Source organism: Gymnogyps californianus, chromosome 3 (assembly GCF_018139145.2).
Source record: "Gymnogyps californianus isolate 813 chromosome 3, ASM1813914v2, whole genome shotgun sequence".
NCBI classification, from domain to species: domain Eukaryota; kingdom Metazoa; phylum Chordata; class Aves; order Accipitriformes; family Cathartidae; genus Gymnogyps; species Gymnogyps californianus.
This window is the reverse complement of record NC_059473.1, coordinates 18,840,355-18,853,400: the sequence shown is the minus strand read 5'-3', so window position 1 is coordinate 18,853,400 and position 13,046 is coordinate 18,840,355. Positions and strand designations below refer to the sequence as shown.

Below are 13,046 nucleotides of genomic sequence, written 5' to 3'. Positions count from 1 at the left end.
TTTGGACTGCATTAATCTCCACAGCCAGTTCCATATCGTTCTCCTTGTTTACCTGATGTGTTTGCACATGAAACACCATGGGGAGGTGTGGCTGGATGTCACACCTTTTCTCCATACAGACGTGCTGCCAGGTGTTGACTGGTGACAGGAGGGCACGTTAGGTGACCGAAAGGACAGCTCCTTTTGGACTGTCCTTTTCCCTGTCTCTCTTTCGGGCAGAGGACAGCCAGTGGCAGGCTTTTCCTCAAACCCCATCCTGCCAAAATCAAGCAGAAGCCTCAAACCACTTCTGGAGCTCAAGTTTGGAGAGTCCAACCCTGCCACCTCCTGCCGCCACTAGTGTAGGAAGTGAGAGGCTGGGGTGAGGCAGAACGCACGTAGGATCAAACCTGCTTTCGGCTTAGCAGACTGTAAACTGCTTTGCTGCTGGGCAGATCTGGTCTTGTGCTTTTCTAACAGAACAGCTCATTTTGGGGGTTTTCATTGACCAAAGCTGTTGAAATAAAATCATGCTAGACTAAATCTATTGCTGGCATACTTCCACTGGAGTCCTTAGCATTACTGCAAATAAGAGCTTGGCCTTTTATGATTGTGAATCATGCTAAGCTACATTAATCTGCTAATGACTCTGGAAATGGCTCCTTTGGTTCTTCCCCACAGATCTCTTTCCCTATCTTCTCCCTTGAAAGGTTTCATCAGCTGTATCAGCTGGAGAAACACCTGCTCTGTCCACATGCTGGAGAGATGGCCTGTGTCCTCCTCATCTATCAAGGAGATGGATAACACCTCAAAAGAGTCTTTAGTCACTACACTGTCCCTGTCCATGACAGCATGTCAGAGTCTTAATTGAAACACAGATGAAAGAAAATCTAGAGACCGGATCTTGACAGAGGCTCTCTGGCCAAGAGCTGTGCTGCCGGGGAAAATTCAAGTGCAACTGAGGAGTGAGGCTCACTGAACCATCTGCATGATTGTTCTTTATCATCTTGAATGCTTGCTATTGCCCAAGAATATTAGCATATTTCCCATGTTGAATCTTTCCTTCCACTGATTGCAGGACTATTTATATTCCCAAATGACTTCCCCTGCCACTGGGAAATCCAGACACTTGGTAGCTTGTTTAACAATGTGGACCATTAGCCTGAAGCAGTTCAGGAGAGAACTTGCACATATCTATGCTTTAGATTAATTCCTGTGCTATTTCAGGAGGCTGTTACTTGGCAGGAATATTAGCTCTTAAAAGAGGCTCATTCTTTTCTCTCTCTCATTTTTTTTTCTTTTTTTTCTTATTTCCAGTTCTGGCAATATGGAGACTGGGTGGATGTAGTGATAGATGACCGGCTGCCATTCCTAAATGGAAGATACCTGTCTGTACACCCTCGAACGTCAAATGAATTCTGGCCATCCTTGCTGGAAAAAGCATATGCCAAGTAAATATACCTGGTCTATTCTTCCACCCAGTGCTGAACGGTTTCTACGGGTCGTTTCACCCTCTGCTTTACGCAAAGCACACAGGGAGGAGTTCAGGCTACCAGCTGTGTATGTTGTGCTGTGCTTGTGCAAGGAACTGTGGCTGCATGCAAACACAGGGCCAACATAACCTGGAGGTGTTGGTCTCAGGCTGAAGACCTAAATGTACCCAGTCCAACTCTGGGATGTTAATGCCTGAGAAGTAAAATGAACAGGGTAATGGCTGGTGACACAAAAGGGGCTGAGCATCTCCTCCTTACTTTAAGCAAATTTCTTTGCTTCTGTTTTCCTTTCCATATTTTCCTGTTTAAAACTGCAAACTCTAAGCAGGGATTACCTCTGTTTAGAGTCACTAATCAGAGATCGTGCAGATATTTGGAGCAGGCAATGAGAGGAAGGATGACTGAAGAACATGCCCAGGCACAAGACGTGCACTCCTGTGAGTCTCTGGTCAGCTCTCACTTCACACAGAGAGCTCTGACTCTTGGCTGAGGTCCCCATAGTACTGCAGGATTAATAATGATTAATAAAGAGATAATAATTTTAAAAAATCCTCTGAGGAGTGAAGGGATCAGAGTGTGGTCCCTTAGCATCTGTAGCATTGCCCATTATTAAATACGCTGAAGAGAAATTCCTGTGCTAGGGGTAGTATGAAGGGCTGGAACTTGGTACACATGCCCAACATCAAGCTGGTGTAACATTTGCAATGCAGTAAAGAGGAGCTGAAGAAGAGAGCTAATTATTTTGGCAGATTTGGTCAGGATAAGCAAATGTTAAAGCAGCATCTGAGCAACTCAGGAATAGGATGCATTTTGCCCTGAGATATCTCAGAAAAGTTGACTCAGGATTCAGCATCAATTTGCTGCATAAGATTTTAATTACAAAGCAAACCAAACCTCTATTAAATTAAAGTTGCAAGCGATGCTGTTTATGAGATTCCCATTTGAGAAGTTTTTCCCCAGTGCCCATGACAAATTCTTTTCATCAGTGTAGGACAAGGACAACCCTTCAAAATACAATTAGCCGCAGACTTCATTTGATTACATTCATTAAATACAGTGTGTATGGTGGGGTTTAACAGCATGCTCTACCTGCTCTAAGTACGGCATGTTCCAGCTTATTTGCTGTCTCAATAAAAAGCACGCGATAAAAACAACAAGGACTCTGTTGACAATATTAAATTATTATCCTATTATTGCACTCTAGCAGAATGAATTTGGAACAGTGCTGAAAACTTGTTTCTGTCTTGCCTTGGGAGCATGGGCAAATACCTTCACCTCTCTCTTCTTCCTGTTTCTCATTTGCAAAAGGGATACTGGCCATTTTTGTGAAGAGTCATGACAAAATACGATGTAGAAACTAACAGTTCAGCTCCATTTGATCTGAAACATCCATTTGGACTAGCGACCCTTGGCTCCCTTTCTGTTCAGAAGAAGGAAACCGGATACTTCAAGATGAGATGCAGCTCATCTCCCTAAAATGTCTGCATTGGCATGAGATGCACCTTATTATTTTCCACTGTCTGTAAATGTCTCTAGACAGCTGCCTCAGATGTGGGTGAATACACAGGAAAAAGTCTCTCTTTGCCTCATTCATTCCACAGTGCATGTGTTGTGTCTGTCCATGTATTTCAATCACGTTTCCTTTCATTACCTGGCCCCAATGTCTGCACACCCCAGGCTCTCCCCATGCTCACTGCCTCAATGTGCATGTCCATTTTGGAAGCCATCACTGTACATTGTTTATTAAAACACAGTGTAAGGACTAATTGACTTTTTTTCCGCCCCCCCAGGTTGCGGGGCTCCTACCAGAACTTGCATGGAGGCTACCTTTCTGATGCTTTAGTAGACCTCACAGGTGGAGTCCAAGTGCAGTTTTCATTGAAGGATCCCCCTCCTGATCTGGAGGAGATACTGAAAGCAGCTGACAAATCTCGGTGTCTGATGGGGTGTAGCACCTCAGGCCAGGTGAGTCAGAGGGCCAGTAGCATGCCTTTCTGTCCTGATTTAACCCCAGCCAGCAATTAAGCACCACGCAGCCACTTCCCCCTCCCCCCTCCCAGTGGGGTGGGGAGGAGGCGAAGAAAAAAAGTAAAACTCGTGGGGTGAGATAAGAACAGTTTAATAACTAAAGTAAAATAAAATACACTACTAACTAATAATAATAATAATAATAATTAAAAAATAATATTTGTAATGAAAAGGAATATAACAAAAAAAAAAGAAATAACACCCAAGAAAAGACCAGTGATGCACAATGCAATTGCTCACCACCCGCTGACCAATGCCCGAGTAGCAATCCGCACCTCCCGGCCAACTCCCCCCTGTTTATATACTGGGCATGACATTCTATGGAATGGAATACCCCTTTGGCTAGTTCGGGTCAGCTGCCCTGGCCATGCTCCCTCCCAGCTTCTTGCACACCTGCTTGCTGGCAGAGCATGGGAAACTGAAGAGTCCTTGGCTTAAGATAAGCGCTACTTAGCAACAACTAAAACATCACCATGTTATCAACATTATTCTCACACTAAATCCAAAACACAGCACTGTAACAGCTACTAAGAAGACAATTAACTCTATCCCAGCTGAAACCAGGACACTTTCTTGGTTTACCATGTTTACATAAAGGTTGCTCTTTTGAGTGAAAAAGGAAGTCCATAATCACTCTGTGCAATAGTTACAGTTTATGGATGCCTGAAGAGATCTTGGCAGCAGAAAGTAGATAAGGTTATGCAGTAAGGAATGTAAAGGCTTTTGGGTAGATGTAGATGGATTGGTCTGTCAGAGAGGGGTCTGTGGCTTCTCTCCTGGCTAATTCCACTGCGACAGAGTGGTATCCTCTTGCAGCACGGCTGATCTTGGCCTCATAGCTTTGTGATCGATTCTAGCAAGGCCAAAATGCACCTCTCTTCTGCGAGAGGATGCTATTATCGCATTGTGATTTGCAAGCTACTGGTGTTAATGCTGGGAAGTTGCAAAAGGCTTTGTGATGCTCAGCAAGCATCTTGCTAAAAGGTTGCCAAGGCTTCCCTTACAGCATGTAAGGGAAGACTGCAAAGTGTGTGACATTGCTCCTGTAATGCCTGGTTCATCGGGACACGAAGCCCAGCTGTTGCAAACAAGCCAAGGACTAGCCCCTCAGCTCAGGTGGCTGACGCTTGGCTGTGGGTGGCAGGGAAACTCTGCCAGTGACCCAGTCCAGGTCATTGTGCAGTTGCAGCAGCTCTGGACCGCTGAAGAACTTGCAAATCTGTGAAGACCTGTAGTTTTGTTAAATTTACTGGCCTGCTTATGGCTGCAGTGCGAACAACAGTCACATTCCTCTGGAGCCAGTGTATCTGCGAAAAACCAAGTCTCTTTTTCTGCCGTGCCAAATGACAGTTCTGGGAGCTGATGGCCACACCTTTGCAGTGTGGCAGAGAGCTAAAACCTGTGCTTTCTCCCTTCTGCAGTCGAGGAGGAACAACACGTTGAGGAATGGGATTGTACAGGGTCATGCCTACACTATCACAGGAGCTGTGAAGGTAAGATCAAGGACTTGTTCCTGCCTGGTGGTCTTGTACTGGTGATCCACTACAGGGCAGTCACGCTGCTGTTCCATTCAGAGTAATTTTAATTAGCTTCATGCTTTGGAGGGATTGTTGAAATCACGTAGTTCAAATTCCAGGAGATGGAAGGATTCTGGCACAACGGGAAGAGGGAGGATATCTGAATCCTATAATTTTTTTAAATGGAAAAATGCAACTTAAATTCACTTTTGTTTTGGGACACTTCAACAGCAAATACAGCATTTCTGGGGATTTTCATTCCATGCTGACTCTTAAAAAATTCACTTTTCTGTTTCAAATGGGAATAGAAGCACTGGCTGAAATTGTAGGATTTGTCATATGATGCAAATCTACATTTGTTCAGCTCAATCACAAGCTGCCAAAAATCACTGTGTGAAAAGTGAATAACTTGCTGGTTCAAGAACAGCATTTCTCCATCTTTTAAAGCTGTTCTACTCATGCAGAGCTTATCCTGGCTAGATATTAATATTGCTGATCTGAAAACAGGACAAATTTATCACACAGATCAAAAGCAGTGAAAGATTTTTTACAACCAGAAGTCAGAACATGGCTTACCCCATTAAGCTGTAGCACACACAGGGAGAGTTAACAGTGAGCAAGGCCAAGAAGGAAACCAAAAAATGTCTATGCTATCAAGCAAGATAGCTACAACACATGTTAATCTCAGAACCTAAAGTACTGTGGAAAGGGGACGTTGTTTTCCCTAAGCTATTTTCTCCCTTCTCCCTCTCTCTTTAATGATTTCCTGCATGAGCTTGGCTTTAGTTCATAGCCCCTCATGCCATTGCATGCTTGGTGCCATGATCATAGTCAGTGTGCTGCTTCTCAGAGGACACTTGCTCATAGCCAAGAGGCTCCAAAATGGAAGGATGGGGGTTGCCAGGCTACAGAGAAGGCCCCAGCAAGAGGAGAAAAGTACCAGAAACTCCAGCTGTTGGAAACCACAGTACTGTAGATACAGACCCACAGATTCTGTTTATCATCATCTCTCCGTGCTGACAGTCAGCATTCACTCCAGGCAGTCTGGTGGCCTTGTTCCTCAAAGTGTCTGCCTTTGCTGACTCACAGCATCAGATGTGCAGAATTAGGCACTGGGCTTTCCCAAGGCTGTTGAAGTCACGCGGTGTGGCAGGAATGCTGCTGCTTCCCTCTGTGTCAGCTATTCACTGTCCTCAGAAAAGCAAAATGGGTGCAGTTTTCTCCCACACGTCATTCCTTTACAATGTAGCAAAAGGCACTGATTTTTAGCTGCAGTCAAATGAAATCAGAAGTTAAACTAGGTCTCCAAGGTATAGAACAAGATCCATTCTGTTACCCATCTCTTCACTGAATATCACAATTGTGAAAAGCTGTGACTGAGTTTATTTTTCTTTGCTCTTTACAGATACGCTACAAGAATGGCTGGAAACATATCATCAGGATCTGGAATCCGTGGGGCCATGGGGAGTGGAAGGGGCCCTGGAGTGATGAGTATGGTCTTAAAGCTTTAATCTCATAAGGAGAACCACTCTTTTATAGGCTTATTGTAAAGGACCTCTGCCTTGCACCCATTATAATGAAGCAGGCGTTTCTAAATCAATTCCTTAAGCGTTATTTCCATCTGCAAAGCAACTGCCCACAGATATCCAATCCAGGGAAAACTAATGCAGCATTGGTTTTATATGTGTTCCTCACTAGGCCTAGCTCAGGTACCCCTTTTTGTCTATGTGTACATTTTTCCCAGTGGGTAATTCCAGATAAGTCATGGATGAAAGAGTTGTTATTACCTGGAGTAAGCTCTGGCCATGCCCCTAGACACTGGCTGGCTGCTTCTATTGAATTCCCCTGCAGCAATTGTGCATCCACCTTCCCGCTCCTTCTTCCCCTCCCATGAGTCTGAATCTGGGACGAGGATGGTTAGCAGAGTCCATGAGAGTAGGGCAGTATTTTTATGGAGTATTGAACACAGAGAGACAAAAAGGGTCCTTGGTTATTGCAAAGGCAAAGTGCCACTGGATGGCTTGAACTGATCTTTTGGATCCTGCATACAGCTTTGGAGATGCAAGGACCACTTTGCCGCTGTGGGTATAAGCTAACTTCTCTTTCCTGAGGAAAGGAATGATACAGAGGAAGACTGCAACAGTATTTTGTAGATAAATAGATGTTAGTTTTCCTGGTGGAATTGCGTCAGTGTTTTCCTGACTAGAGAGACGTTCATGTGTCACTCTTATGTGGTTTAATAGCATCCCACCTCTCCCTGTTGCTAGGAACACTCACAACTTCTCTGCTGAGAAAAGTCAGGCTAGCGTGTTACATCTGGATGGGTTGGCAGGTGGTGCAGACATGTTTAAGGCTGGGATAATAGCTATCTGCTCAGACAGCATCCTCCCATTTTTTGGAAGGGTGAACTATAATCCTAACTGTAATTGAAATGTCAGTAGACTGCGTTCACAGGTAAGCTGCATAAATCAATAAATTATTGATTCATGCTCTGTTTATTTATCTTAAACTCTGCAGAAAATGCAATTATCACTTAATTATAAACATGCTGCTTGGAAACAACACATTTGACTGGCTAATGTGCCCTCTACATGTCAATGTAATATCAGCACTTCAGAGTGCTATGCCTTGGTACCTCACTAACCTCTAGCATGGTGACAGGTGACTGGGGCTTGGAGGGCAGAGGCAAGATTCCCCATCCCAGGGTGGGCAACTCAGACAGGTACAGCAAAGGTGCAGAGCTCTGTTTCCTGGCCTTCGCTATGAAGGTATCATCAAGCAAAGTCCTGTTCCCAACGTGCAGTTTGCTCACCCCTCCTGATCCCTCATGACTTGATGGACTGGTTAGAGGAATGGGCTGGCCAGAGAGATGGAAGATTGTGCCTCACATCGGCTTGTTGATTTGTTCCTGTTTGCAGCTCTCCTCAGTGGGACCATGTTGAGCCTAAATACAGAGACACCCTCCTCAGAAATAAGGAAGATGGAGAATTCTGGTATTTCCCTATTGATCCTTCTGTCTACCAGGTTTTCTGTTCGCGTTCATTATGAAAAAGAGTCATTTAGGCAGTTCTCTGATCTTAGTGATGGCTCAAGGCACCCCGTGTTAGCTGTGTGCAAACAGCAAATTGGAAGTTGTCCTGACCCCATGGTTTCAGAGGAAACAAGCCCTGGAGAAAAGGAGCTGGCCAAGATTAAGTAACAAGCTGATGAAAAAAATGAAAAGCAAGAGAAGTAAAAATCCAGCTCCCTGAGACCTAGTAATTTTGTCACACTGCCCTTCCTCATAAAGTGCCTAGCTTGAATCTTGGACTGGCTGGTGCTTGGAGGGGACAGGTGGCTGAGCAGGTCATAGAGCTTGTGCACTTGACTGCTCTGCAGGTGCTTGTGGTTTTTAACTGCGTCTGATTACTCTCAGATCCAGTTTAGCCATGTGTGATCCATCCTTTAGAAAAGGAAATGCACACTTGCCCTGTGAGGCTCTGAGGAAAGCACGGAAAGAGCAGGCTGATCTGAGATAGACACTGCAGGTTTAAGCAAAGCATGAGTGTGGGGCAGGACACTGCAGAGGGACAAAGCAAGGTGCAGTGGCACAGATGTGCTGAAGATAGCAGGGCTCCACCTAGGTACTACTGAACATGCCCTGTAATTTCCCTGGGACTTTTGGTGCAGTTAGGGCAGCCCAAATGCATTGAGCTGACCTCTTCTGCACGGTATCAGCCAGCTCAGCTACAGCCTGCAGTGCGCTCTGTAATCCCCTTTTAAAGACACGGGGGGTGAAGGTGAGTTCACCTGACCGGTGTCTCAAACTGAAAGCTGAGAGTTTCTCCTTCTCTGCAGGATGTCCTGTGAAAACTTCCAGGAGCAGTTTTCCTGGCTGTATATATGTAACAGCACCCCAACATTTCTGGACTTTGGAGATCAGCACTGCACAACATGGTCCGTGGACAGGCACATCAACCTGTGGAGTCCAGTCCTTGCCACAGGCAGGAAGAACTATTCCCCAGGTAATGAACGCTCACTGCAGTCACCCAGTCCTCTCCTCCTCTCCACTGGTGCTTACAGTGAGACATTCACTCTGAGCACCAAATTGCAGAAATATTGATTGCCAGTTGTTAATGCCTGCCCTTTCCCATTACAGCACCTATCAGCTAAAGAGGCAGAAACAAAGCAGCAGCACTGGCTGCTGAGTTAAAACAGGAGACTTGTGATTTAGAAACCCTGACCTCCTTAAATCAAAGTGTGCTTGTCTATCTTCTTTCAGCCAGTTGCAGTAGGTGTTACTGGTGACCTCATCAGAAAGTGTGGTCTGACAGATAAGTAGCTGATTTTACAGAGCGAGAAATAGTCTGAAATTAAATGGATATGAAATGAAAGAATTGTGCTACAAAGCTCTATTTTCGAAGGTAGAAAGGCCTTTGAGCAGATAAGACCATTGGTTTTACTGCCTGTGCAAGGACTCTTCTGGCATTGCAAGCTCCGATTATTAGTAGTATTTTTTTTTAAATTTTTATCTTATCTTAACTTATCTTACTTTTTTTACAGCTGCATCACTATTTGGGCTCTGTGTTTTTAATCTAAGATGGTAGCATGTGGTCAGTGAAGGAGCTTCTTTTTTCTGCAATGCTGATCCCTGACTTAGCAGCAAACAGGTTTTGGCTTACAGGTTTCAGTCTCCTCCTCATAACCTTGATCACCATGTCTCAAGGGGTGATAACAAAGCAATGCCTGTGCTGCTGCACCCCACGGGCACTGGGACTAAGCAAAGAGGTGCAAGGGCTGAACTGAGAGCGTGTGGGCAGAGCCATTTTCCTTGGAGCTGTGTTTTCCACCAGCCCTCTAGTAAAGTTCCTGTCCAAGTACAATCGGGCTAAATCGCAGCTTTCAAGGCCTCCCAACACAGCTACATGGCTTAAAGTCTAGACTGGTTTAAGCAGATTCTGCCATCTCAGTCCTTTTTCCCCAGTTTGGGCATTTTACTGCTTTCTTACCAGGGATGCTTTCTGTTAACCAAAACCTTGGCCAAGAAGAAACTTTTTCCCTCTGGCGCTCAACACTCTGTCTTGTCCATCACAAACACTAACAGGAAGGAAGGGGAGGATAGCTTTGGACCATTTTGTCTTTTTCTTTTATGTGTTTATGATCTTCAAGTCACAGTCCTTTTCAGCTCAGCCACTGGGTCAGGCAGCCGATTAAGAATCACTGCTTTTCTGCTCGGGGAAAGTGTGCCATGTAGGTGAAGCAGATGTAGGGGGTTGAGAAATCTGTATGACTTTTATGACTTTGCCACAGATTTCTAAAATGATTAATGCGCAATTAGTTTAACTCCAGATGCCTCAAGTCCTACTGGTAATGTAGAGACTACGGTACTCTGTTGTATTGAAAGGATCTTGGAGCAGTAACTACCTATTCCTCTGGGTCCATATAAGCAAGATCTTACACAATAGGCTACTACTGGGACATCTATGTGGCTACTATTAATCTGTTAACACTTTCTCAGCAGGTGCAGTTTCAATGAACCCTCAGTATTTTTTCAAAGTGCCAGATTGTGACCCAAAAACCTATAATGTAGTCATTTCACTCATGCAAAAACATGCTGAGGATATGCAGGATACAAAAAACCTGAAGATTGGCTTTTTGATCACCATGGTAAGCACAATCGGGTATCATGTAGGCACTGTTGTTTTCTGTGTGGCTTATTATACCTGTACATGGAAGTGAAAGACTGAACTGCCTTTTGGGCTGTAAAAAGTGGGCAATCAGTATTTGGAGTGAATTTCTGGATGCCTTCTATCGTAGAACATCACAGGAAAAGTAGAGTTAGGCAGGCTTAGTTTCCTTTATTCATGTCTTAAGAAAGGAAAGGTTGAACTTTTAGTTCTGTAGCATCCCAAAATAGCCCTGGGAAACTCAGGGAGTCCCCAGGTTACAAGACGTGGCAGGGCAATATCGTCTGTGCCCAGCAGTACTGGTGACATGCCTTGCTGGCCTGGCACAAGGCATTACAGCCAGCACTAACCACAGCACTTGAGCAGTACTCCAGGTCTAGTAGGAAAGCGAAGTTCCCCAAAATGCGCCTGTCTTACTCATTTTCTATCACAGAAATGCCATGCAAAACCCATTTACATGGAAGGCTTTGCTCAAGACCAGTGCAGAGGTAATCCACTCAGATACCTGGGACCTCCACTACAATTTCCCTGTTCTTTTTTCTTGCTGACTGCCCAGGGAGGTGCCATTTCAAGGGCAGTTGTTGTCAGAGCATTACCAGGCTTACTGAAAGTGCAATTGCTAGTGCAGATGGATGCTAGCCTTTTCCAAAGTGTTTTTGTTGTTGGCTGAGGAGGGTGGGAGGGGGTTGTTCTTAACCTGAAGAATAAAAGGAAGCAGAGATTGCTGTGACCCTAACTTCGCCTTCTCCTGATCACTGGAGAGGTTTGCCCTAGTCCCAGACTTTGAATAATTGATGCCTTAAGTCTAACAGCTCCTCATAAAGGAAGAGCAGGGCTTTGTAGCTCATAAAAAACAGTGTCTGAGAAATAAAAGATGTAATAAAAAGAGCATCCCTCCAGCAAGTGGAACTCCCTATCCCTATGCAAGGAGATCCTCTGCCCAGTGCAGATACCAGGCCTGCAGGACATCATGGGGCCAGCTGTGCCACTCAGAAAGATCTGCTGCTCCTGGTAAATGGGGAACTTGCTCCTTCCAGCATCCTCATCAGCTGTCCCCCAACAGTCACCAGACATGGAGGTCCCTGCATGCTCTTGCATGATGCGTGTCCACCTCTATTAGTTACCCATTTTAACAGAAATGACCCTCACTGGGAGGTGATGGCATAGATGTTGGGTCCCTTGAAAAGAGGTTGTTTAATCAGGAAATAGACTAGGGGACAGATTTGCCCTATTCTTGCTTTATATTTAAAGTTTCTTTCTTCCCCTCCAGTTGATGCTCAGGTGTGTTCATTTATTTTTTCTCTCTCTTGGTATGTTCCCAAGGATGGATGAAATTCAGTGAGTATGTCAAGTCTGGATGACATGGCCTCTGTGGGCTGTCAGCCCCTAGCTCACCTCAGGCTCAGTTTGGGCTTCTGATCGTAGATGATCTCCTACACAGGAGCTGAAGGGCAAGGCCAGAACAGACCGTTACTAGAGGCACCAGAATTACTGTGGAGCACCTGATCAATGAGGAAAAGGGGACAGTTATGCTGCTCTGTCACGCCATAGCTTTTAGTAATGTAATGATATTTGTACAAATCCACACAGCAGATTGTACAGAAAATATTCCCCCATGGACACAGCCTAAGTATTTTAACATGAGAGCTGGTCTACCAGCTCCTCACAGCCAGCCCAGCATCCTGCCCTGGTAGCAGCAAAAGCAAAGTCCAGGAGCTAAAACCAGGGTAGGTGTACAGTGCTATTCCCTTGGTTTATTTTCCAGTGTCTAGCCTCAGTGTCTGAGGGCAGAGGTGGCATCTTTGCGTAAAAGTTTACAAGGGGTTTTCTTTGCACAAGGAGAGTGCAATTGCTAAGATTCATGTGGCTTCACCCTTCCTCCCTGAACCACTTTCACTGCCGTTATTCATTAGCAGGATCATTCATTGTTCAGTACCTTTTGAGATGCATCAAATTGTTGCTGTGAAGTAAAAAGAGTATTATGCCTCGGCAGGATGAGGGGAATGCAGTGCTGGCAAGGATGCAAACCAGAATGGACATATCTGATAGCTCTAGGAAGCCTTTGATTAAATATAGATGTGGAACACTAATACATGGCTGTGAGGGAAGTTTAATGTTGTGTGATACAGCTGAGCAATGTATAGAGGCTGATTCTCATCTCACACCAGTTTTGACTCCATTGAGAGATTAATCTGCTTCTGCTTTTTACCAGAAGGAGTGTGGAATGAGACCCAAAAGTAAAAAAAGGATTACACCATTTATTTCTTTGCAGCACTGCCCATTTCTATCTGCTCAAGATCCGACCTATAATACTTGTCAGTCTACATACCTCCCAGCCGTCTGTAACAGTAGTCATCTTTTTT

The 13,046-nt window shown here is 44.8% G+C and overlaps 1 protein-coding gene across 1 annotated transcript in view; it reads left to right on the top strand.

The window, feature by feature from the left end:
• Positions 1-13,046, top strand: part of CAPN13 (calpain 13) — a 44,587-nt gene that overhangs the window by 15,009 nt on the left and 16,532 nt on the right. Inside the window, exons 4-10 of the mRNA XM_050893090.1 lie at positions 1,297-1,430; positions 3,263-3,437; positions 4,922-4,993; positions 6,423-6,508; positions 7,936-8,010; positions 8,855-9,021; positions 10,518-10,663. Of these exons, the coding sequence (XP_050749047.1) occupies positions 1,297-1,430; positions 3,263-3,437; positions 4,922-4,993; positions 6,423-6,508; positions 7,936-8,010; positions 8,855-9,021; positions 10,518-10,663 (855 nt within the window). The remainder of the gene's footprint in view (positions 1-1,296; positions 1,431-3,262; positions 3,438-4,921; positions 4,994-6,422; positions 6,509-7,935; positions 8,011-8,854; positions 9,022-10,517; positions 10,664-13,046) is intronic.